The following is a 24,890-nucleotide window of genomic DNA, read 5'->3' as shown; positions in this document are numbered from 1 at the left end:
CTATGCAAACACAGAGTAATGATATTTCCATACTTGGACAACTGCCTCCTATGGACACTAACAGGGCAAGAAGTGATAAACGCCACACAGAGCATGATAACCCTTTTCACGAACCTAGGGTTGCAAATAAACACGCAAAAGTCCACACTGGTTCCTGTCCAAAAGTTGGAATTCATAGGAGCCTGTCTCGACTGTCTAACAGCAACTGCAACGCTACCCCAACAACACTTCCTCACCCTATTCAATCTAATTTCAATGATGAGGGACAGCACACAAACATCTGCCAGAACATTTTACAATTCTTGGGGCATGTCAGCAACAACATTTGTTTTCAAGCATGCCAAATTCCACATGAGATGCTTGCAGGCCTGGCTTCAAACAGTGTATATACTGCACAGATACTCTCTCAACAGACACCTCAGAATGCCATGCAGAGTAAAAGACTCGTTAACATGGTGGACACAACCAAACAACATCTGCTCAGGAGTCCCTTTCCAAAAAACAACTCCAACCATGACCATCACAACAGATGCTTCCTTAATAGGTTGGGGGGCACATCTACTCAACAATATGGTCCAAGGCCACTGGTCCCCAGTGGAGTCCAACCTTCACATAAACTTACTGGAGCTAAGGGCAGTCCGAAATGCATGTGACCACTTTCTCCTTCTAGTTAAGAACAATGCCATCAAGATCCTCATGAACAATATAGCAGGCATGTTTTATATAAACCACGAAGCAGGAGGATGATCATACTCCCTATGTACAAAGGCAATATGCCTTTGGAACTGGTGCATCACCAACAACATAGAGATATCAGCATCCTATCTGCCAGGATGTCAAAATACAACAGCAGATCTACTAAGCAGGGATTTGTCACAAACCCATAGTGGGAGATGGATCCCAGAACTCTCAAGTCCATAGTCAAACTATAGGGGTTTTCCACCATAGATCTATTTGCAACAGCTCAGAACGCCAAATGCTCGCAGTATTGCTCCAGAGCGGGATTGGGACACCACTCCCTAGGCGATGCAATCCTCATAAAAATGGGAAGCCCCATTTTCTCGGAGCCCACTCCTAACCAGAGTCATTTACAAGATCAAGCAGGACAAATCCAGGGTCATTCTCATTGTGCCCATGTGGCCCAGACAAACGTGGTTCCCATACTTGTATCAGATGGCAGTGAAACTGCCTCAAACCCTTCCCTTAGTACCTCCTTCTATCACAAGATGCAGGACGCGCCTGTTACCCCAACCTCGCAGTAGTCCACCTCAAGGCCTGGTTACTCCATGGCTGACTGGGGTCGAGAAGGCCTGTTCTGAGGAAGTAAAAGATATATTACTGAACAGTCGGAGACTAAGTACAAGAAAGACATATCCATAAGTGGAAATGATTCTGCACCTGGTGCCAAGATAAACAGATCTTGCCACCGTCTTCCCCCCTACCAAGGATCCTGGACTATGTACTAGGATTTAAAAAATTGGGGCTATCCACATGCTCCATAAGAGTACACTTGGCTGCCATTACCTCCTTCCACGACAAAGTGGACGGGGTCACTATATTTGTTCACTCGATGATTAAACGCTTCCTTAAAGGCATTGAAAACACTTATCCCACAATAAAACTCTACACCCATGTGGGACCTCAACCTTGTTCTATGCAGACTCATGGGAAAGCCATTTGAACCCCTTGCAACTTGCTCTTTATTTCACTTATCCATGAAGGTGGCTTTCCTCATTGCCATCACGTCCCCCAGATGGGTGGGAGAATTAGGTGCCTTAATGGCACATCTACTTTATACAACATTTTTAAAGATAAAGTAATCCTATGACCGCATCCTAAGTTCATAACCAAAGTTGCCTCCCCCTTTCATTTAAACCAACCCATTTACTTACCTGTATTTTTTCCTAAGCCACATGCGGATGGGAGGGAGGCCTCACTCCACACATTGGATGTTCTCAGAGCATTAGCTTTCTACACTGAAAGAAAAAAAGCATTTATAAAATCACCCAGACTATTTGTTTCCATAACAGAATGCTCGATGGTCAAACCATCTCAAAATAGGGACTATCCAAATGGATATCGGGATGTATCAATTTGTGCTACCAAAACAACACTCTACAACATCCACCGGGAGTTCGCACACACTCCACCAGAGCACTGGCAGCATCTGTGGCCTATCACTGACATTTGCAGAGCAGCTACATGGGCATTAGTCCATACTTTCACTAAACACTGTGCTATAGAGAATAATCAGCATCAGATCCTCACTTTTGACTTACGGTGTTATCCACTGTCAGTAGATCAACTCCACTGAGGGGCACTGCTCAACAGTCATCTAAAGTGCAGCCACCCACAGGTACACTCCATGAAGAAGAGAAGGTTATTCATCTTGTGCAGTGACTGAGGTTCTTCGAGATGGTTGTGCCTGTGGGTGTTCCACTACGCTCCCTCCTTCCCTCTACTTCAGAGTTAAAGTCTGATTCTATGAGGTAGAGCTGGAACGGGGACAGTTGGCTGCATACCACTATGTAACTGCTCAGAGTGGTGCAAGATAGCTACGGCACATGCGTGGTCCAACCAGGCACTGCTACCACAAATACCCTATTACAAGCACAAGGCATCAAGACACCTGAAGTGGAGCAATCAAATAAGGGGGTGCAATCAGATAAGTTTGAGAATCACTGCTCTATACCATCTCTGAACTGTGGCATAGCTAGATCAGAGCTAGTTATGCTCTGGTGATCCCCAGTGGCTGGAATGGATCCTTGGGGACTGTGGAATGGGGAACAGTTTACAGTAACTCTGAAGTTGCTGTAAATTGGGGGAAGTAAAAAGGAATTAGGGCCATCTTTGCCTCTGCTTCTCAGGTCCCCCATGAAGCAAAGCTTAGTTGGGCCATGTATCTAGCACACCACCTTCATACCCCTCCCATCTTCCGTAAATGAACTAAACTCTGGTTTTTAATTAGAGATGGTAGAAAAAAATTTAAAAAATCATTGAAAATTCATCTTTTTTTTGTTTGGTCAATGTTTCAAAATTTTTTGAAAATCTGTATAGGTGATCAAAAAACAGCTTGCATTTTCATGCCAGTTTTCACCAAAAACATCCTGTTTTTAAATTTAGTTTGTTTTTTGTTGAAAAATCAAAATTCAGAAATGTTTGACCAACTCTGTTTTTAAAATTGTATGTGAAATAACATACAGCAAAATGTAATGAACTAGATTTTATTGCTGCTGAACGTAACTGAATAAAAGCTGTACCTGAAATGCATTATTTAATCTTCTGGGTCAGTCAAAGAGCAATATCATTGTCAAGCAACATATAGATATTAATTTTTTCATGGTCTTTTTGTCTCTCTAGATGAAGGAAGTGATGTTAACTGATGAGGAAGAAATAATCAAAGCGAACATATTAGATAATGAGGCATTGACACCAGAAGTACTTGATAAAATTGTTCCTGAGTGGTGGACAAAGGAGCCAATCCGGTAACTATTATTGACAACAAATTATTTATCTTTCTGTTTAATTTCTTTTAATAAGCTCAATTTTTGCAATACTAAGTCCACAAATTGTAGATAAGTAATGAATAACATGCAATAGATAATCCATTGGATATGTAATATCTTGCAATACCAGCATACGCCTATACATTTAAGAATATAGTATATTCATTTTAGTAGTTACGAAATAAAGTATTAAACCATCCTGAAACATCTCAGTCTCTCAAAAAAGGATAAGTAGGATTTAGTGAGAACATATTAGTGTTAATTTTATGTTTTTGTTTCTAGAAGGCTAAAGTGGACAAAAGGAAGGGAAGTGATAAACAGTATTTAAATGAGATTTCATAAACAATCCTGTTGGAGAAAGAATTATTAGATGACATGCTTCATAAAGTACTGGACATAGAAGGAAAAGATTTATCTCAGAGAAAGTTTTCAGACTTGGGCTCCCATCCCACAACTGCTTACATGTATGCTGCTGAATCTGTGCAGGCCACCAGTCCATACACATGCAAGCAGTTGCAGCATCATGTGTTAAAAGTTATATTTTAATTTTAATCAAGTATATACCTGTAACTTTTACAGTTTACAAATGCCAACAAGATTTTTCTTAGTATATTAACAGATTACAAAGAGGAAGAAAATGTTCTTAGACTGTTCACAATCAAATGAAGAAAAAATAATGGCAGTTTGAAAACTTTTTTTAAACTCCTGTAAAACAAAACATATTCCACTTTCTTAACTTGCCCAATACTTCTCTCACAATTTTCTGCTTTAACATTATACAACAGTTTGACAGGCTAAATTATATGCAGTTCATAGGCCCATTTCTGTATATTGGGTAGCAGTGGTGGATGGGAACAGGCTCCACAGAACCAGTACATTGCCTCCCCCTCACACAGTTGGACAGAAAAGGGCAGAATGATATATGGACTGGATGCAGCCTTGGCTTTGCCCACTCAACATACTGACCGGCGTAGCTGTACCATTGTGTTGGGGAATATACTGTGCCAAGTATGGAGCCAGTGCAGTTTTCACCCTTCCTTGGGCAGCAGGGAAACTTCAAGGCTATTATGACTCTCTGAGTATTTCACTATCTGGTTCATTATCTTGGAAGTTTCAAGACTAGAACTACATTTTAATCAGGTACAACCTTAGTCAAATTTATCAAGCAGCAAAAGTAAGTTAAAAGAGAGGCCTCATTTAAGTTACACCAGGGATAAATTTGACATAGCATTTTTGAAAGTATGCTATCAGGCTTTAAGTCCAACATTTTTCTCGACTTAAAGTTTGCTATAATCAAATGAGGCCTTGCTGAGGAAACAGTCCATCCTGGATCTGTCATACAACATGATGACCATGGCATATTTAAATCATTAAGAGGCACAAGAAGTTCATATGAATACCAAAGAAATGCAAGTCCTTCTTAGGCACATGGTCATCTAGCCTCCATCAGGGCAAGCCACGTAAAGGTAACATGGAACACAAAAGCTGTTTGACTCACCGACAGGAGAAAGACAACTCAGAATTATTCCTGAATCAAGATATTTCCCAGTTGATATCAACGGATCTTGGTCAGCCCCAGATGGATCTAGTCACATCCAATGAAAATGCAAAGACAAGGCCCTTCTTCACCAGGGAAACCAGACAAAGATCAAAGGAAACGGACACTCTGTGTCATAAATGGCAGAATTGGTTTCTTGGACACCCCCCATCCCTCTTTCCCATTGTTCTGCTAATGGGAACTGTTATTCAGAACATAAGAAGCAAGGAAGCATCTATCATTCTCCTCCTCCCTGATCAGTCACAAAGGGTTGTGGTTCTCAGACCTAGTGGAAATGTCACAGAGGTCTCCACTCCCTCTTTTCAGAAGACAAAATCTCCTGTTCCGTGGCCGGCCCCACTCTTCCATATCAGCCCAGACTGCTGAGCTTGGCAGTTGAGAGGCAAACAAGATGGGATGCTCTGTAAAAAAAATAATAGGTTTTAGTCTCAAGCAGAACTTCTGGCTTCTCAGTTTACACATGGGTTTAAATAAAATTTTCCTACTAGTGTCAAAATAGAAAGATCAGCCCTAGGAAACAAAATATTTCAGCTGTTGGTGACCCAAGATCCCCTTAATGCCAACTGACAGAGGGTTACAGGAATGTCCTGAGTCTGGTGCATACATTCTGGTTTACCAAAGAATGTCATGAGGTCTTAAGTACTGTAAGCTAACACAATGGATAACTATTTACATATGACGTCAATGGAGCAATGTGACATCAACAGGGAAGGAAACAAGCTATGGGTCTGTATTCAGAGATAAAACTTTGGGGAGTATAAGTAGAAGGCAAAGAAGACACCCTCTAATCCTGTACTTAGGAAGTAAATAAGCAGTGTGTTTACATTCATGAAAACAGGCTGTCAGCCAACCTTGGTTGAAAATGGTGCAGAGGAGTTTGGGTATGAAACAGACTTCTTTAGACAGGTTAACCTATAGGTTAAGTTTAGTCTCTAGAAAGTGTATTATGATTTTGTTTTATATGTAACCTTTTGTTCCCAATATCTTTACTCACTGTTGCTTGAATCTTTGGTAATAAACATCCTTGTTTTCACTATACATATATCTCAGTGCTGTGATCATACAAGCAGGGTACATACTGTTCCTTTGGGGACAGCAGATCTGATATCACTGAGTATTCAGTGGAAAAGGAGCTGGACATTACAAGGGAATGCTTCAAAAGGACTTGGGGACTGGGCCACATCTATTGTTAACCTGCAAGGCAAAGTAAAGTTTGGTGTTGCCCAGAGGAGAATATTTGAGGGGCTAACAGAGAGCTGACACACAAGTAAGCACAAACAAGACTCCCTCCCACTGGTGGCGGGGAGTAACAAGGTGATTCACAGTCCTGGGTACCCTGAGAACCATCACACTGTTCTGGACCTAAAACTTCCCACCATCACATGTGACATCTTAACATTAAATAGTGACATAAATGTAGACTCCTTAAAGACTCTGAAAGATCACCTGATAATAACTAGGTTCCTTAAAGCAGCTTCTTCTTCGAGTGCTGTCCCTGTGGCTGCTCCACTTTAGGTGACGGTGCGTCCCAGCACCGTTGATCGGAGATTTTCAGTAGCAGTGCCTGGTTGGGATGCACGCACTCAGTTGTTATCTCCCACCTTGTTGGAATCTTCCTGAGTGCGTGCGTCCCGCACCCTCCTCAGTTCCTTCTCAACCATCCTTGGCTGAAGATGGGACTCGGGGCAGTGCTGCCTTTCTTCCTTGGTCTCTATAGGAAACAGTAACAAAAAACATAGAAATAGTTATTAGTTACATCCCAGTTGTTTCCCTTCCTTTAGTATAGTTACATAGTTAGTTACTTAGTTAAAAAAAATCGCCTCAGGCTCCTGTTGAGACACTCTCCCCTGACATTTCTAATTCATAATGCCAGGCGCTTCAGGATTCAAAAGGTGCGTTTCCTGTCAGGACTCCATGCCGTGGTCAGATGGGCACTCACATTGTGTGAAGTGCCTCGGAGAAACTCACGTCCCCGCGAAATGCCTCCATTGCACGACCCTCAAGTCTAGGTCTCGGTGTGACAGGAACCTGCGGCATAAAATGCTTCTAATGGAAAAATCCCTACAGCCGCTTTCAGAGATGGGGAAAGTTAAACCCGCTCCCACACGCTCCCCGGCCAGATCTGAACCAGTTGGGAGCATTGTTTCACCCTCCCTGGATCGGAGGCAAGAAGCACAACAGTCTCAGAGGAGAGACTTTAACAAGGGTAGTGGGTCTCCCACGAGATCCCTACCCTCTGTGCTGACAGCACCAAAGGCAGGTGCCTCAGTCTTTTCTAACGCCTCAGCTACTGCTCCAACAGAGCACAGAGGCAAGGACCCGACCTCCCGTGCCGGGAAGGTTCCCTTGGCACCGGTCCCCTCAGCACTAAAAACGCTCCTCGGCACCAAAAACAGCACACTCCTCCTTGGCACCGAGAAGAATGTCGGCACCGAGCCTGTCTTCCACCTGGGCAGGTTGACTTCATTCCTTTGTAAAATCATACTTCAAGGGGACCGACTCCAAATGAGTTCCAGAAACAATTTTAATATTACTAATTTGAGGGAATTCCTACTGTGCTATTTATCTTTCCTTCCTACTTTTGTCCAAATGTCTGACTGGGCAAAAGATTAAGTTTCCTTTCCGAGTCTGACCTTTCCTGCCATCTGCATCACTTAAGATAAGTGCTTTGTCTATATCAAGGCCCATGTATATGAAATATTACTCTTGTATTCAATCTAATAATAAGTACAGAAACACAACATTCAGCTTTGCAAGTTCTTATCGAGTATGAAGATGTAAGGAGCATGACCAGGACCTGGAGTTCCATAGACAAGTCTGAACTGACTCCAGCATTTGCGGGGAGAGAGGTTTAGCTCATGCAGAGAGGTGTAATCCATGTCATGGACTGTGGGAGAGGTCATTCCCTGAAAGGAAATCATCAGCTAACAAACTTCACATGACAGACTATACCAAACAAATGATTTGTACCCCCACTTATGACTCTACAGCAGTGGCTAACAAACACTATTTTCAGAGCCACACTAGAAAAATTGAAGATGCAGGCACACAAAGCTCTTTTAGACACAATGCCGTCTAGGCTGAAATTACTCTTAAACAAAATGGGCATTTGATTTCTGTGCCGTTCAAAATACAGAGGGAAAGACAATTTTTGCTAAGCAGAATAAATAACTAAAATAAAAAGTGAAAAATTGCTTCTAGTTTTCTAAGGGCTTGTCTACTCGCTAGGGAACTTTTTAGTGTGTGCCAGCAAGATTAGTTTGCAACTCAGTGCACATTTGCATTCCCCTCTGATGCACATTGCTGCACCATATAAACCAGCCAGAAGAGGGAACTGCAAGAAATTGAGAGGGAATAATGATGACTTTTTAAAATTACTATTAAAAAATCCTTTTAATGAAATGGGTTTTTTTTCTTTTTGCCATTCGCTCACTGAATTTTCTGTTTGGTAAAAGATTACTGTAGAAGTACATCATCTTTATTTTTGTTTCCAATCAGATCGACAGGATTTATACTGGATGGTTTCCCTCGTACATTTGAGGAGTCCCAGTACTTATCAGAGCGAGGACTCTGTCCTGATGTTGCAGTTTTTATCCAAGTGGAAGAAAGTGACATTTGTGATCGGCTTCTTCCTCCACGTTTGAAAAAATGGAGGGATAGACAAAATAAAAAAATGGAAAATAAGAAGAAGCTGAAAGACATGAAAGAAAAAATAAAGGTAGGTTTTATTCTTTCAGTAACAAACACATTTTAGATTAGTGTTACAGGGAGGCTGACACCTTTGGAATGAAGGAGGCCTCAGTCTCCTGTGCCACCTCAGGTGGTCAATTAATACAGTGGGGCAGCACCTGCCACTATAAAGGATGATGGAGAATCATAGAGGATAGAGGTCCTTGAAGAAAGGCTGAACATCAGAGGGATTTGCTGGCTGACCTCCCCAAATTGGAGAGCCAGAGCTGAGGGGTGGAGAGGGCTGAAGGGAGGGGACCAGTGAAGGAGTTTACCTCCATGCTGGAGAACTGGAGCCAGAGGGCTGGGGAGAGAAAGGGATACTCCCCAGGTAAGGACTAAGTCCCAGAAGAGAGTTGGCAGTGGTCGGGGCTCCACTGCGAAGAACAGGGATATACTACAGCTGGAAGGGATGGAGTGGCTGTCCTGGCAGAAGGATGTGAGGGGACTGAAGAAGAACCCAGGTGTGGTGGAAAACCCCAGAGTGTAGTATGTCCTATGTTGACAGACTGTCTGTCATGGGATTTTAACAACTATGCACTGGGAGTGGCAGACAGACTTTGTTTTTGGACTTTTAGTATGGATTATTCGCAGTGTTATTGTAATAAACTGGCTCCTAGGAGGGGAATTATTGAGGCAAGAGAACCCGTTGTGGGGTTCTCAGGGACCTGAGAGGGGAAAAGGGATGTTAACCCCTGTTAGGGTGCCCACCCACAATAGGACATTTGAGGATGAAGGGGAATCATTCATAGTTAGATTATACCATTTAGGCAGATCTCTGCATTGGGGGATGAAGCAGAACTTCATAGAGCTACGGGGAGCACCAGGAGGCAAGTAGAACAATTCTGAAGTGGTCAGGTTATACCATCCCCCTGTCAGGCCTTAGTACAGGGGTCTATCCAGAGGAAAGGGACATGGCTGGTGTTTTCCTTTGCCCTAGAAATCCTCGTCTGCTAGAAGTAAAAGTTCTGCTCCAGCAGTTGTCAAAAGTTAGAGCTCTGCTCTAAAAATCTCATCTTTGAGGTTTGGTGATACAGTATTGTCAACCTCAAGAGGTCAAAAATCAGGAGGTTGGCCCCCAAAATCATGAGATTTTAAAAAACATCAAATCATGTTATTCTATTCTGTCTTTTGACTTTTTTATTCTCATCTGCCAATGAGTGTATGTGAAAATGTCACTGTCAGTGTGATAATTTCAGCTTGAATGCTTACAAAAATGCATGCCTTTCCCATGTGTCACAGATGGAGACTTCACTTTGGCTCTAATCACCAGAAATAAAGAGAATGGCCATCCATGCCCTATTACTCTCCAGACTCCTTCCCTTCTTAGATTATAAACTTTGATAAAAGAAGGGATGAATGTTAAACAGTTTGAGAACCTGGACCTATTTAGTGAATCATGATTCACACTAGCACATAGAACTTATATTACTTTTCAGGGTTGATAAATTATAGATGTACATAGACTTTAAGGCGAGAAGGGACCATTGTGATCATCTAGTCTGACCTCCTGCATGTTGCTGGCCTGTAATAGACCCATAACCTCTGGCTGAGATACTGAAGTCCTCAAATCATGATTTAAAGACTTCAAGTTACAGAGAATCCACCATTTACACTTGGGAGGCTTTCCAGAACTTCACTACTTTGATGGTTAGAAACCTTTGTCCAATTTCAAGCCTAAACTTGTTGATGGCCAGCGTATATCCATTTGTTCTTGTGATAACATTGGCCCTTACCTTGAATAACTCTTCTCCCTCCCTGATATTTATTCCTCTGATGTATTTTTAAAGAACAATCATATTTCCCCCCACAACCTTCATTTGGTTAGGCTAAACAACCCAACCTCCTTACGTCTTCTTTCATAAGATAGGTTCTCCATTCCTCTGATCATCCTAGTAGCCCTTCTCTGCACCTGTTCCAATTTGCATTCATCTTTCTTAAACATGGGAAACCAGAACTGCACACAATATTCCAGATGAGGTCTCACCAATGCCTTGTATAGTTGTAAAAGCAGCGAAGAGTCCTGTGGCACCTTATAGACTAACGGACGTATTGGAGCATGAGCTTTCGTGAGTGAATACCCACTTCATCGGATGCATGCATGGCTACCCCTCATGCTCCAAAACGTCTATAAGGTGCCACAGGACTCTTTGCTGCTTTTACAACTATACACGGCACTGGTGAGACCACAGGACTCTTTGCTGCTTTTACAGATCTAGACTAACACGGCTACCCCTCTGATACTTGTATAGTTGTAATAACACTTCCTTATCTCTGCTGGAAATACCTTGCCTGATGCATCCTACAATTGCATTAGCCTTTTTCATGGCTCCCTCACACTGGTAGCTCATAGTAACTCTGTGATCGATCAATTCACTCAGGTGTTTCGTCTCTTCTGTCTCTTCCAACTGATATGTCCCCAGCTGCTGGCAAAATTCTTATTACTCCCTAAGAGACCTTGCTCTTTGCACGATAAAATTTCATGACATTTCTAATACTAGATGTAACGGGGCGTGGCTCCTCTACCACCTTCTTCCCTGCAGAAACTGCATGGACTCCAATAGTTGTGCCTTCACTATACCCTTTTATTTTAAGTTCCCTCCACCATTTCCACCACAAACCTATGCAACAGTGTTTTACAGCACCACCTGCGCTTTTTGGCCCTCCCCGCAGAACCTGAGGGGAACAGAGGTCTCTCTCCCCTGAGGCATACATGTAACTGGGCTAACCCAGCCCTAGTCCCCTCTCCTGCTCTTGGCACTCTCTTCCTGCTTCTTTATCAGCCTTGGGATGATAGGCTAATTGGCTCCTTATCCTATCCATCCATCCATCCAGTGAGGAGGGCGAGGAGAAAGCAGCATAACTGAAATGCTGAATAGAGAGGAGCGGAATCTAGAGGGTAGCGAAGGAGGAGACTGGAACTAAGAGCCAGTGGGGGGAACTGGAACATGGAGAGACAGGATTGGAGGATGGGCATATAGAGATGAGGAGCCTAGGGAGAGCCAAGAAGGGAAACTATGATGAGGATGGCCTGGAGAGGGCAGGCCCATCAAGGACTCAGGATTCAGGAGATGGGCAGGGAAAGAAGGATCTGAAACCACTAGAGCACACTCACCTCAGAACCTACAGTAGAACCTGGAATTCCTTAGTTCTCTGCTGTCAGCAAATAAGCTTTGAATCCTGCTGACAAAATGTGTGCCTCATCCTCATTAGTTACTCTGTTAGTTCAAGTGGCACATGTCTGTGTTGTGGATCTAAAGATTCTAACCTTGTTAATGAACTATGTGGGAGTCATTATGGTTCCGCATGATGGAATATTTTTTCAGGGTTTTTTTTTTGAAATGTAGAAAATTAAATACACAAAACTTCATTAAAAGAATTACAATGTTGCAAAGTCAAGCACTTAAAAGTTAGGAATTAAGATTGACCATTTTTAATTGCATGATCACGTACTATTTTTCTCCATTCAGTGCACAGGCTGGATGGTGTTCAGAGAATTAATCAGGGTTAATAGTTAATGAGGCTGTTGTCTGTATAACACTTGCTTCACTTGTTGCAGAAATTAGAAGGTTTTTAGCAAGTGAGGCAGGAGACTGCAGGAAGAGGAAATATGGTCTTGTAGTTTAGGCAGTGGAATACAACCCTGCAGCTTCCTCCTCCTCCTTAATGCTGCCTGGGTCTAGCTGGGGGCATTGAGAGAAACAAAAAAAATAGTGTCTCTACTCTCCGTTTAGGTGTCCAGCACCACAATGGCATACAACAGGTGGTAGTCACAATAGCAGGTTAGCTCCCTGCCGCCCTAGATGGCATGCCCATCAGACAGAATCTTTGAAGAATGTAGCAGCCAAAACCTTAAAAAGTTGCTAGTGAGCATGTATAGACTGAGCAATAAAAGGCACATCAGACACTTAGCTGACCCCTTTCAGGTTCTTACTTCAAAGCATGGAAGCACTAGAGCATCTCAACATGAAGGTTGTAAGAACTTTTTCAGCATGGGTGGAACATCTTTTTTCCCTAATCTCATTCTCATTCTGCATTACCAATATCTGCCTCATTCTGCATTTTTTATAGCTGACCCATTTTTTTAACACTTTCCCAAAAAATGCAGAATGAGGCAGAGATCCAACATGGAAAATTGCAGCCTGTATTGTTACACTTCTTCAAAGTTATAAGCAACTGAAAACAGGGTCTTAAAATGGGAAATGTTGAGCAAATTTAACTTTACATGATACTACCAGCTCTATTCTTAATAAATACAGAGGAATAAATCCTGAAGTTCATACTCATTTTTAGACATGTTGATTCAATGAGAGTTTTGGACTGAGTAAGGATAACCTATGGAATTCAGGGTTTGGTCCCAAATTAATAAGATTTTGGTTCTTATTAGTATGTCACAAAAGGTGAGATCCACTTTAAGATCCTTGGATGAGAGGCGTTACAGAAATTCAAAGTATTGTTATTTTATTGAGTCTTTTTTTCACTAATAGGAAGAGAAGATTGCCAAAAGAAGGGCAGAACTTTTAGCAGAGCAAGCCAAAAAGAAAGAGGAGGTAAGAATAATATAATAGAAAGAAATTTAAAAGTGGAAATATTTGATTTGATCTGTGTTAGGAATATCTAAAATGTCTATGATTATAATATCTAAGTGTTATTTAGAGTAACATGCAGTAGCAGTACTAAAACTGAAGTTGTCAGAAACCTCTCTTTTTCCATTATAATTTAATCAGCTATTTAAGGCATTTTACTATTGATTGGGAACAAAGCTACATATTGGAGACTTTCCACAGAATATTTATAACTGTGTTTTAAATTACTTGTAAACATGAACTCCTATTCAGCAAGGTAGTTAAGCACATGCCTATCTTTGAGCACATGAATAGTCCTGCTTAATTCAGGTGAGGCACATTTTAAGCATCTTGTTGAATTGAGGCTGTGCCTGTGATTACTCTGAAACATGAAGTTATCATACTCAACACAGTTACAAAATGTACTAGAGCTATATTCAAACTCTTTGCCTCCTCCTGGGTATTCTCAGGAATGGTGTCAGCTAACAAGCTTGTTTGTAACAAAATCCTGTCAAACTGCAATACCAAAGCATGCTAGCTACAGTGCATTAGAAAACAGTAATTAAAACACACTTCTGTTATGTCAGCAGAACTGTACTCTACAACTGCATTCAAGCCGTGATAGGGTGCTTTTCTGTGTTTTCTTTCCAAATATTAATCTAAAAGTTACTTACTTAGATTTTTTAATTAAGACTTCCATTTTCAAAAAAATAAATTGGAGTTTTAGTTGGTTAGTACATGTCATTGTTTATAAAGCACATTATTAAAGGCATTTATGGTATTCTTCAGAAGTTTGTTTTTTTTTCAACATTCCCAACTGTGCTCCCAGATTCAATGAACTTCTTCCCACTACCAAAATAACTAGGTACAATGATAAACAATGATAAGTGGCAAGGAGATGTGGAAGGGTGTAAAATACTTACGTTTTTAGTTTTTAATAAATATTTTCTGATAAGTCTGCACTTCAATTTCAGCAGCTTTTATATATAAATACTGTATCTGGTTAAACAAGAAGCTTTATTTCAAGTTCAATTACTGTAAGTTGGTTAACATTTATGAATAGTAATTTGAATTTGATTAAAAAATTCGCAACAAAATTATAACAAAACATGAAGCTATTGCTGAAAATAAGTCTTCCTCAGAAGCAAACTTTTTAACTTCTCTATTTAAGCTGGTGTGTCTTAGTGAAATAGTGTACTCTTTCCCCACCTCTGCAAATCATCTTTGCAAATTATTGATAAGCTAAAACAGTGGACAAAAAAAGGGAAAGTGTGTGAGAGAAAATAATATTAGTTTCTTTCTTCTGAACTCCTGTACAGTAGGCATGAAACAGTTGAACATTTTATCTTTAGGCTGCAGCATATAGGGAAGAGGAGGAGGCTAGTGATGAAGAGGATGAAGATGAAGAAGATATTGAAATGATTCTTGAAGAAGAGTTCCCAAAAGAGGAAGAGGTCGATGAGGAAGAGGAAGAGCAGGAGGCTGATGCTGCTGAACGCATGAAAAACGAAATTACAGAAAAGTATGAAACAGATAGTAATAATTTACAAGGAGTACAGGTACTTTCTTCATTATCTACTTTATCAAATAACATGGCATGAGGCAAGAAGTGCTTCCAGTTTTATAGTTGATTTAATTTAGTTGTCAGATTTCAAAGTTATAGTATTTGAGATCTTTGTTTCCTTTTTATGAGCTAATTAATGCAGGAGGACAGACTAGATGATCATAATGGCCCCTTCTAGCTGTCAAATCTATGTCATGATTATGGGGTTGATTGCAACTCTGCCCCCTTTCTGAATGTGAGATAACTTTGCAGGATGACAGTTAAAAAAAGAACATATTGTTCTTGTAAAAAATATGATACCAAATCAGTGAGAGATAATCAAAATTGAACCTTTCAATGTCTTTTATGCAGCAACATGTTTAGACTCCTTCAAGTACAATAAAAGGCTCCAGGTGGAGCTAATGGAATACTGCATGTTTTTTGAAGGTAGTATTTTTACAGCTCCACATTCCTCTCCCATTCTCACCACTGAAGTTTAGGAGTACATTATTTGTTTTATTAGTATCTTGATGACTAAGTTGGTCAAAAAGGAACAAGCAGATGAGAATGTTGGTAATTATTGTTTCAAGAGGTACATAGGCATCAGCTACTGGAGAGGTGGTTTGTGTTTTAGAATTTTGTGCTGCATAGCACCCTGCCTATGATGGGTTGAAGCAAAGACTCCAGAATGTAGATCTACATAAATAATAAATTTAAGAGCCACAATTACAGGTTAGTATTTTCCCCTTACTGTATCTAACTCTCATTTTAACTTATTCAAAATTTATTTTCCCATTATTATTGATACGCAAGAATTTTGTCTAAACAGCAGGCTTATTTATTAATAAATAATTTATTCTTCCTATCTTCTTCATTCGTTATTGCCACCACTGGGTACTGTGGCATCTCACTCAATTATGCAATAGTAAATTTTGATATCAAAACACTGGATAGTAGCCTCTCTAAAAGGATCAGACAGATGGAAGAGATTAATTAGAAAACAGACAATTTTTATATTGTAATTAAGTAGCTGAGCTGTAATATGTGAGCAGAGGACAGTGCAATAAATCTGCTGAGGCTCTTTTGACTCCTCATTGGAAAGCAATTGGGCAGCTAGGAGGAGCAGGTCCCCTGCTATTTGGGAGGACAGTTGGAGGCCTGGTGGCAGCTCAGGCTAGGGTTCTGGAGTTCCCTGTGTAAAACTGACAGGATTCATGTATAGCATAGATAAGAACATGTTCATAAACAATCCACCAAACCTGGCTCCACTATATCAATTCTGTCAAGAACAGAAACTGACCTGCCGCAAGTCACCAAAATGGACCAGGAGGGACCGGGGAATCATTTTTTATGCATAGATAATAGCTAAATAAGCAATGAGAGTCAGGTAAAATAGAAAAAAATACATGACATTTCATTGGTTTTGATAAGAGACCTTTTAAAAGTTCAGCTAAATGGAGTTAGAGTCTTCAAAGTTAATGGAAATTATAGTTTTCTGATTTTATTTTAGCATATTGTAATACTGTAATACAAATCTTAATAATGAAAACAGAGGGGCCAGATCTTCAGCTGAAGCTGAAGTTAGTTGAGGTACACTGATTTACACTAGCAGAGAATTTAGTCCAAAGATTACTAATAGTTAATGGCAGTTATTATTCATATCACCCTTCATTACAACATTTGATCACGTTTATGATTTTTGTCATACATTATTCTTTCATTATTCAGGAAGAACTTGAAAGGTTGCTGATACCACAAATCACCATCAATGGACGACGAAAACCTCACATTGTACGTTACCAATTGTATAGCAAATTGAAGCATCTAGTAGAAAATCGAGAAAGCATTTTTGAGAAATGTTACCCAATAAGTTTGCCACTTGCACGCAAGATGTTGGTTCTCTCTTACAAACATCCCAGTTCTTTTGGTCAATGGGACCCAATCAAGGTAATGTAATTAAATGGCTGAAGTATACTTTCAGGAAGTAATACTTGTCTTCTTTATGCCCATATAATTAAGATAAAATATTATGAAAAGCACATCGCTGAATATTTTCAATAACCAGCACATACTATAAATAGCAAGAATTGGTCAGTTTAGTGTTGTGTTTTAAGCACTGATTAATGATATTTTGTAAGCTTTGTGGGAGCATTGAGCAGATGGAGGTTGGTGAATTAGTACAATCAAAGGTGGAGCTGAGCAAGAAAGAAATGTACGATACTTAGGACCCAGCAAATATAGGATAGCAAACAGGAAGTTTCTACAGCCTTGCAGGAGCAGCAGAGACAAGTAAAAGGGTTTTGGAGTTATGGGTGATTAACACAAAGTTCTGGTGGGTAATCTGTATGTAATTTTGTTGGAATGCTAGAAGTGCATCTTGGTTTTGTGAGTGAGTAAAAAACGAGGGGCAGAGCCGAGCTAAGAAAAGCCCAATGAACAGGAAACAACAACAACAAAGAAATTCCTGAAGACGGGGGAGTAGGAAGATACAGTTGGAGGAGTGACAGCTTTGCAAGTGAGAAGAGATTCTTACATATCTGAGTTTCCAAGAGTAAATCTAAGAGAGAGAACTAAGGAAGAGAACAATTTAACACCTGACACATGAAAAAAAATTCTGTTAGCAGAAAGAAGCAAGTACCAGACTGTCTTTAAATGGAATCAAGATGGTGTGTTGTCAAAGCTGTAGGGTGCATGAAGTAAAAGATTATGACAATTATGGAGGAGAAAATAGGGGTGTTTTAGGATCAGATAGAGATGAGTAGAATTAAGGATGCCAAAGTCTTCATAGATCAGAAGGTATGAGATATGCTGATTGATGATTAAATAGTTATGGATCGGAAGATAAGACAAGACTATGGAGGAGATAATGGGTAAGAATAACAAACTAGAAGGAGGAATATGAGCACCAGAAGTGGATTAAGGCAGAAACCTAGTATCCTGTGAAGCTAAGGCATGTGGTCTGAAGGGACCTGATGCACTAATGAGAAACCAAGAATCTGAGAAGGGTAGAATGTGTAGTATGGCAGTCTGTAGCCACCAAAGAGCAGTGTTTCAATATTATCCTCTGCAGATGCATAGCTCAGGAATACAGTGGCATTTCCATTATTGGTAATAGGGCCTAAGTATTACTGAACAGTGAGGCCTCAGTCAGTCAGTCCACAGAACAGCACTTGTTTTTAATTCAGATAATTATTCTTTTCTTTGTTCTTACCAGAAATAGAGTAATGCTCTGGCCAGTAAAATGGGTATAGAATTCTCTCTTATCCCATATACAACACTGATTCCATGGACAGACAGTGTTATGGTTACCCCCCAATGCGACCAATGAGGCAATGACTTCTGAAACGCTTCCTTGATTACCTAAGCCTAGGCCAGATATTGAGGGTTCCGCTCCTTTATTGATAAAATATCTGATAACCAGGCTCAATCAATTTATTTATCAAAGATACATCTCAGCAGAATACAGAAAGGTTAATACAGTATCAATCTCCAGAACAGTCTTGCATCAGTTACATTGTTACTCTATTCCAAATTCTGAGCTTAATTTTGCTCATATTTTTATTCCCTTTTTTTATGACAGTTAAAAAATCCACAGATTTTACACATCCTTTCTTATCTGGGGTTTGTGCATAACATTCCAGATGTCAGTAGACTGCAGAGACATCTACACTACTGTACCTAGCACACAGTTCATATCTGACAAACCTCAACAAAACATTTCTTCCGTCTGTAGAACCAAAGTTACAACAGTTTAACTGCTAGTAGATTTCTACAATAAAGCTTAGCATAAATACAAGGCATTTGGGGAGTACAGCTTATAGTTATACAACTTAGCCTAAATACAAAGCATTCTGGGAATATATAATATTGGCTAACAGTCCTCCTGCCCCTTTGTCACCTTGATTCATAGCATCAGGACAACACCTTTGACAAATGCACATATGAAGCAAAAGTAAGAGCGTTCATATGGGATATTATTTTACCACAACTTGTGAGCAAAAATACAAAAATAACATCAACAAAATCAAAACTACTCGTAAACAATCTAAGCCTTAAAGTAATCTTTGTCTATGTATTAGAAATTAATATGTCCAAGCTACCATCATGTAGTAGATCATCTAGAACCTTTTCTATTTTGTGCATGTCATTGCTAATCTGAATTATGTGAGCGTCTTTTTGAATCAGTGATGTTATTAAATTTAAGGTTAGTGGATCACTGTGTAAAGTAAAAACTGGTATGTATTTCTCAACCTCATGCTGATGATCACTTTGGATAATGGATTTATTGTGGTAGATGGGAACAGGCATAACTGACCCACATGTGTGCATGGGGAGAGAAAAAAAGGCATTCTGGAAGTACAGTTTGTATTTATATTATTTAGCCTTAATACAAAGTATTCTGGAAATATATGATATTGGCTCACACAGATCACCCTCCTTCAGTGTGTTTGTTCTTGGACAAACTTCTGAATAAAAAGAATAATATTGTTTTCGCAAGCCTGTGTGTGAGGTTCATATCTCACCTCCTCTGCTCCTTGTTGGCAGCATTCCTTCCATTTTTCTTTATGCTGTACTCTTCCTGTCACAGCACAGAGAGCTTTGCAAGTGCCTTCAATGACTTGCCTGCATTCTGCTCAGTTTCTGTCTGTTGTGTCCCTTATGGCAGCTCCTATATTGCATCACATCTTGAGGCCCCTTAACTAATGTCCCCTCTACTGCCTTTCAGGCTGTCCAGTCTTACTTACATGCTAGCTCTGCTTTCCCAACAGTTCTTCCCAGCAAGATGGTTTTTCAGCTTCCTCTAGAATTTGTTCCCAGTGTGAATATCAGATTCCAAAAAAACTAACTCATTTTTCTTCCTCTCCGTCTGAATCTCATATCCTCCCTCAGACAAGAGACTTATCTAGAGCAGTGTTTTTCAATCTGTGGGTTGCAACCCAATACTTGGTTGCGGCATGTAAGGCGCTAGGTCACCTTGCTTTGGTCAGCACCACCAACCAGGACATTAAAAGTCCCGTTGGCAGTGCTGCCCAGCTAAGGTAGGCTAGAGCCTACCTGTTTCCACAGCACGCTGGGCCCTGGAAGCGGCCCGCAGTGGTCCGGCTTCTAGGCAGGGGAACCAAGGGACTCCGTGCACTGCCCCCGCTCCAAGCACTGGCTCTGCACTCCCATTGGCTGATTCCCAGCCAATGGGAACTGGTGGGGGGGGTGATGCCTGCAGGTGAGAGTCGCACAGAGCCGCTTGCACACCTCTGCCTAGGAGCCAGACCTGCTGCTGGCTGCTTCCCAGGCGCAGCGCGGTCCGCGGTGCACTCCAGCTGTGCTCCTGAGCTGCCGGAGGTAAGTCCGTGCCTGCACCCCAGTTCCCTGCCTCAGCCTTGAGTCCCCACAAACCCAGAGCCCCTCCTGCACCCCAAACCCTCCAGCCCAGAGCCCTGACCCCCTCCTGTACCCCAACCGCCTGCCCCAGCCCTGAACCCCCCCAACCCAGAGCCCCTCTGCACCCGAAACCCCTCATCTCTGGCCCCAGCCCAGAGTCCTGACCCCCTCTTGCACCGCAACCTTGTGCCCCATCCCAGAGCCCCCTCTCACACCCTGAACCCCTCATTCCTGGCCCCACCCCAAAACCCTCACCCCCACACCCCAACCTGAGCCCCTCCCATACCCCAAACCCCTCATCCCCAACTCTGTTGGGTGGTGGGCCTCAACAATTTTCTTCAACTGGGTCCCCAGAAAAAAAGTTTGAAAACCACTGATCTAGAGACTTACTTCACAGGAAGTAAGTGCAAAGAAGCATTCCAAGATATGTGAAGTAGCAATATGGTTATGTTTGTGCTTCTTTATGTATTATCATCAGCTGGGACAGTTGCTTCTCAGGATGCCTCCTTTGGGTTCAAGGCCTTACTAGTAATGTGATAAGGTTGGACCTCCTGAGGATACTGCTTGCTACATCCATTGTCTGTCTGTGACTCCACTGTCATAAGAGGGGAGAGGAAAAGATGTATGACAAAGGAGAATTACTTACTGATAATTTTGTTTGTCATAGAGTCCTCTTCTCTCATCCTACATGCCTCCTTCCTCCACTTTGGATGGTATGCCACTGCTTGTATATTATTATTCCTCTCACTGTCTTGTATATCCTATCCTCCTTTCTGCCCCTGGAAGTTTCTCTAGCTCAGGGATGGTGTTCTGTCTAAGGCTTATGTAATCAGGGGTAGGTAGGGTTTCAGAAATCTTTGCTTCCTTTGAGTAGGTATTTCTATAATACTGCGTCCATGAATCCACTATTGTAGGATGGGCGAAGAGGAGACTGAGAAACAGAAGTATCAGTAAGTAACTTTTTCCCATTTTGTATGTTACAGCTAAGTGAAGGAGATGTAATCAAACCTTTCCAAAACCAACAGACTCCAAGCTTGCCTGTAATCCACCGACAATATATTTATTTCTTTTCAAGTAAAGAAAATAAAGAAAAATTTATGAAAAATCCTATTAAGTTTATCCGTCAGCCAAAACCCAAGCCATCTGTGCCAGTTAAGATAGCAATTGTGGGACCTCCAAAATCCGGGAAAACTACAGGTAAGGTCCAGTATTTTCAAAGGGTAGGAGCTTCCCTTATAATTGGGGTTGTGTCTCTCATAATCTTAACAGACACTCATCTCTGCTTTAGTCATACAGTTGTATGATTCTAATGCTTGTTTTTATAATATTTTTTCATTGGTGTTTTAAAGATACAGGGCTAGATTCACCTGTCCGCACTAGTTGCTTTAGTAGTAAACAGTTTATTTGAAACTAGTGCAATTAAAAGAAAAAGAATCATACAATTAATTCTTTTTCAAGTGAAGGTGCCTATGTGTGTTCCACTTGAGGTGCACATGTGCTCCACATGCCTGAGACCAGAAGATTTTCATTGACAGTGTCATTAGTCTGCACCTCTGCCCTTCTCCTCTTTATGCTCTGAACTGAGGGCATACAATACCATGCAAGCTAGGCTTCTCCAATTCCTTTCTATCACCCTTGGTCTGAGACAGAACCTATTTAGTGGCTGCAGCATTAGCTAGCATTCTTGTTCAAAAACTGTAGTTAGTTGTACATAGTTTTAAAACCTGTTTTTAGATAGTTTAGATAGTTTCCAGTAGTTTTTAGACACGCCCAAAAAACTTCCCTTGTACATTATAATACAGCTTTAGCATTCCATCACACAGTAACTGCTACAGTGCTCCTAATGTACTGCTATAATGTACAGCCAGTAGGTGGCGCTGTGTATAATATACCTTACCTGAGCTGGCAACAGGCATAGCTGGGAATGTGTTAAAGCAGGGGTAGGCAACCTATGGCACATGTGCCGAAGGCGGCATGCGAGCTGATTTTCAGTGGCACTCACACTGCCCAGGTCCTGGCCACCAGTCCGCGGGGGAGGCTCTGCATTTGAATTTAATTTTAAATGAAGCTTCTTAAACATTTTTAAAACCTTATTTACTTTACATACAACAATAGTTTAGTTATATATTATAGACTTATAGAAAGAGCCCTTCTAAAAACGTTAAAATGTATTACTGGCACGCGAAACCTTAAATTAGAGTGAATAAACAAAGAGTCCTGCTGGCACAGCAAAAAAAAAAAAGCGTGGAGTCCCAAAGTCCCGCCGGCAGAGAGAGAGGGGGAAAAAAAAAGAAAGAAAAAAAACAGAGTTCTGCCGGCAAAGCGAGAGAGAGAGGGAGAAAACGGAGTCCCGGAGTCCCACCGGCACAGTGGGGGGGTGGGGGAAGCGGAGTTCCACCAGCGGAACAAAACAAAACAAAAAAACCAGGAGTGTGAAATATCAAGACAAATTGTGTCCCGACCAAACATCGATCGGGACATGGGACAAATGCCTAAAAATCGAGACAGTCCTGATTTTATCGGGACGTCTGGTCACCCTAACTCCGCACCCCATTAAAAGAGTGTCAGGAGCTCACAAGGAGCACGGTACTGATTTCCCCAGACCATTGGTTCACCACTGACTGGTACCATTGACCAGTCAAGGCATAATAAAACCACCAGTACCACCGATCAATATAAAAGCCTCCTTTTCTGCAGCCCAGCATCTCCCCAATTCTAGACATCTGGGCTTCTCTCCTCTAATCTGCAGCTCATGCAAGCAGATCAAAGACTTGGTGCCACATGCCCTGGCTACGCCACCTTTGTTCCCACTTGCCGCCAGATTCTCTGTCTCTGTGGCAGCAGTCAGTTGGCAGTTACACTGTTCCTGCTACTTTTATTTCTACTTTTTTTTCTCACTTTTTTTCAGGAACTGGTGAGCTATTTCAGGCTTCTTTTCTCCTCCCTGGGTCTTAAGTTTAAATTTAATTCACCCTGAGACTCTGCTGCAGCATCTCCCTGCTGGCTCCTCTGCCCCTATCCATGCATGGCAGAGAGGCCAAGAAAGCACCAGATCAAATCCAAGCAGTGCTCTATTTGTGAGGCAGCCTTTCTGGGTTCAGAAGATGATAAGCTGTGCCCAGGCTGCACCCAGCTAGCTGACCCTAACTCTGTTAGTTCTTGCGGCTAGGAGTTGGACAGGCATATGGGATCCCCTACCCACCAAAGCGGCCACAATTCCAGTGTGGAAAAAATGTACCAGGAAGCACAGGGTAAAGCAGGGAAAGTCTCTGAAGATGAGGAAAACTCCAGGCAGCTGACTCAGGGAGTAAGTCCCAGAGGATCACTGTAGAACAAAGAGGGGAGGCTTGTGGGACCACAGATCCTCACCCCTCTGTGTCTTAAAGTGGGTCCTGAATGCCCCTGGTAAAGAAGCAGGACTCTTAAAGAGCCCCCCCTTCCCAGTTCAACCAGAAAGACTCTAGTAATGAGTCTCTTCCCCTCACCCTCTTGGGGGAATGGGACTCAGCATGGGAGGACTCAGAGGGAGAACTTTCCAGAGGGCTTCAGGCACTATGGAAGGCAAACTGCAAAAAGTATCACCAAAGTGTCAGGGCGCTCCTAGTCCTGCAAAGCATGCAAAAAGAGCAAAGATATCTAAAAGGTAAAAAAAGGGAAATAAAAGCACAGAAAATCCAGGAGGTACAAAGTCCTTGGATGCCTCTTCCTCCTCCCCCACCCCTTCATTGAGGGCAAATCTACACTACAGTGCTGTATCAGCGCAGGTGTAGTGATGCAGCTGTACCACTGTAGCGTGTCTGGTGAAGACATGCTAAGCTGATGGGAGAGTGCTCTCTGGTCAGCATAATTACTCCTCAGCGAGAAGTGTAAGCTACATCAGCAGAAGAGCATCTCCTGCCGACATAGCACAGGTATGGACAGTGTGAAACTTGCATCACTCGGGGTGGGGGGGGAGCATGGAGGGAAGGGTTTCATACCCCTGATCAACATGAGTTAAATCAACTTAACTGGTAGTGTAGACCTGCCCTGAGGAAAGTGAGGTATCAGACTCTGACTACAAACAGGACCAAGGGAAAACACAATATAGGGTTTTTTCCTCCTGAGAAGTTTGAGGCCATGGGCAGAAAGGTTTGCTCCTTGATTCAAGTCCAACCTGAATAGTTTCCTGAGAGAAAGCCTCGGAGTAAATTTCTCTCCTTTATATTCTCTGCTGAAGCTATGACTTCCCCTGCACTCCTCCTTCCAGTATGTGATCAGGGATGACTGGAACAGATTGATATGGGCAAGCACATTAATAAAAATGACCTCCAGTTCTGTAAGATACAGGAATCAAAGCCCCTTGTCACTGAGATCCTGCAGGTAGACATAGCTTTAGCATCTCTAGCAAGGGATATGATCATTCCCTCAGAAGCGGAGTTCTACCCTAAGGAACCAACAGATAGAAAATTGGAGGCCACTTTCTAGAAAGATTTTGAGCCCTCCTTTGAGCCCTCAGAGCATCCCTAACAGCTATCTGCTTTGCAAGGGATCTGTCTTCTGACTGAAGGATCTCAGAACCCTAAAGGACAGAGATCATCCTGAATTTGGCTCCATTTTAAATAAAGTTTCCC

At 41.7% G+C, this 24,890-nt stretch overlaps 1 protein-coding gene and 1 long non-coding RNA gene across 8 annotated transcripts in view; one reads left to right on the top strand and one right to left on the bottom strand.

Moving 5' to 3' along the window:
* The window catches only part of LOC123366270, a 51,049-nt gene extending 45,756 nt beyond the window's left edge, over positions 1 to 5,293 (bottom strand). Inside the window, exons 1-3 of the long non-coding RNA XR_006578002.1 lie at positions 5,005 to 5,293; positions 1,893 to 1,976; positions 1,211 to 1,315 (exon numbers count right to left, since the gene is read on the bottom strand). This is a non-coding gene — a long non-coding RNA (uncharacterized LOC123366270). The remainder of the gene's footprint in view (positions 1 to 1,210; positions 1,316 to 1,892; positions 1,977 to 5,004) is intronic.
* The window catches only part of AK9 (adenylate kinase 9), a 212,832-nt gene that overhangs the window by 151,194 nt on the left and 36,748 nt on the right, over positions 1 to 24,890 (top strand). For 6 of the 7 annotated variants that reach the window (XM_045009542.1, XM_045009545.1, XM_045009543.1 and 3 more), the window contains 6 exons: positions 3,361 to 3,485; positions 8,563 to 8,782; positions 13,281 to 13,343; positions 14,711 to 14,917; positions 16,630 to 16,848; positions 21,264 to 21,477. In XM_045009542.1, the coding sequence (XP_044865477.1) occupies positions 3,361 to 3,485; positions 8,563 to 8,782; positions 13,281 to 13,343; positions 14,711 to 14,917; positions 16,630 to 16,848; positions 21,264 to 21,477 (1,048 nt within the window). The remainder of the gene's footprint in view (positions 1 to 3,360; positions 3,486 to 8,562; positions 8,783 to 13,280; positions 13,344 to 14,710; positions 14,918 to 16,629; positions 16,849 to 21,263; positions 21,478 to 24,890) is intronic. The other variant, XM_045009544.1, reaches the window with a different exon arrangement.

Source organism: Mauremys mutica, chromosome 3 (genome assembly GCF_020497125.1).
Source record: "Mauremys mutica isolate MM-2020 ecotype Southern chromosome 3, ASM2049712v1, whole genome shotgun sequence".
Lineage (NCBI taxonomy): Eukaryota > Metazoa > Chordata > Testudines > Geoemydidae > Mauremys > Mauremys mutica.
The sequence above is the reverse complement of the archived record's forward strand: the minus strand, read 5'-3'. Positions and strand labels throughout refer to the sequence as shown.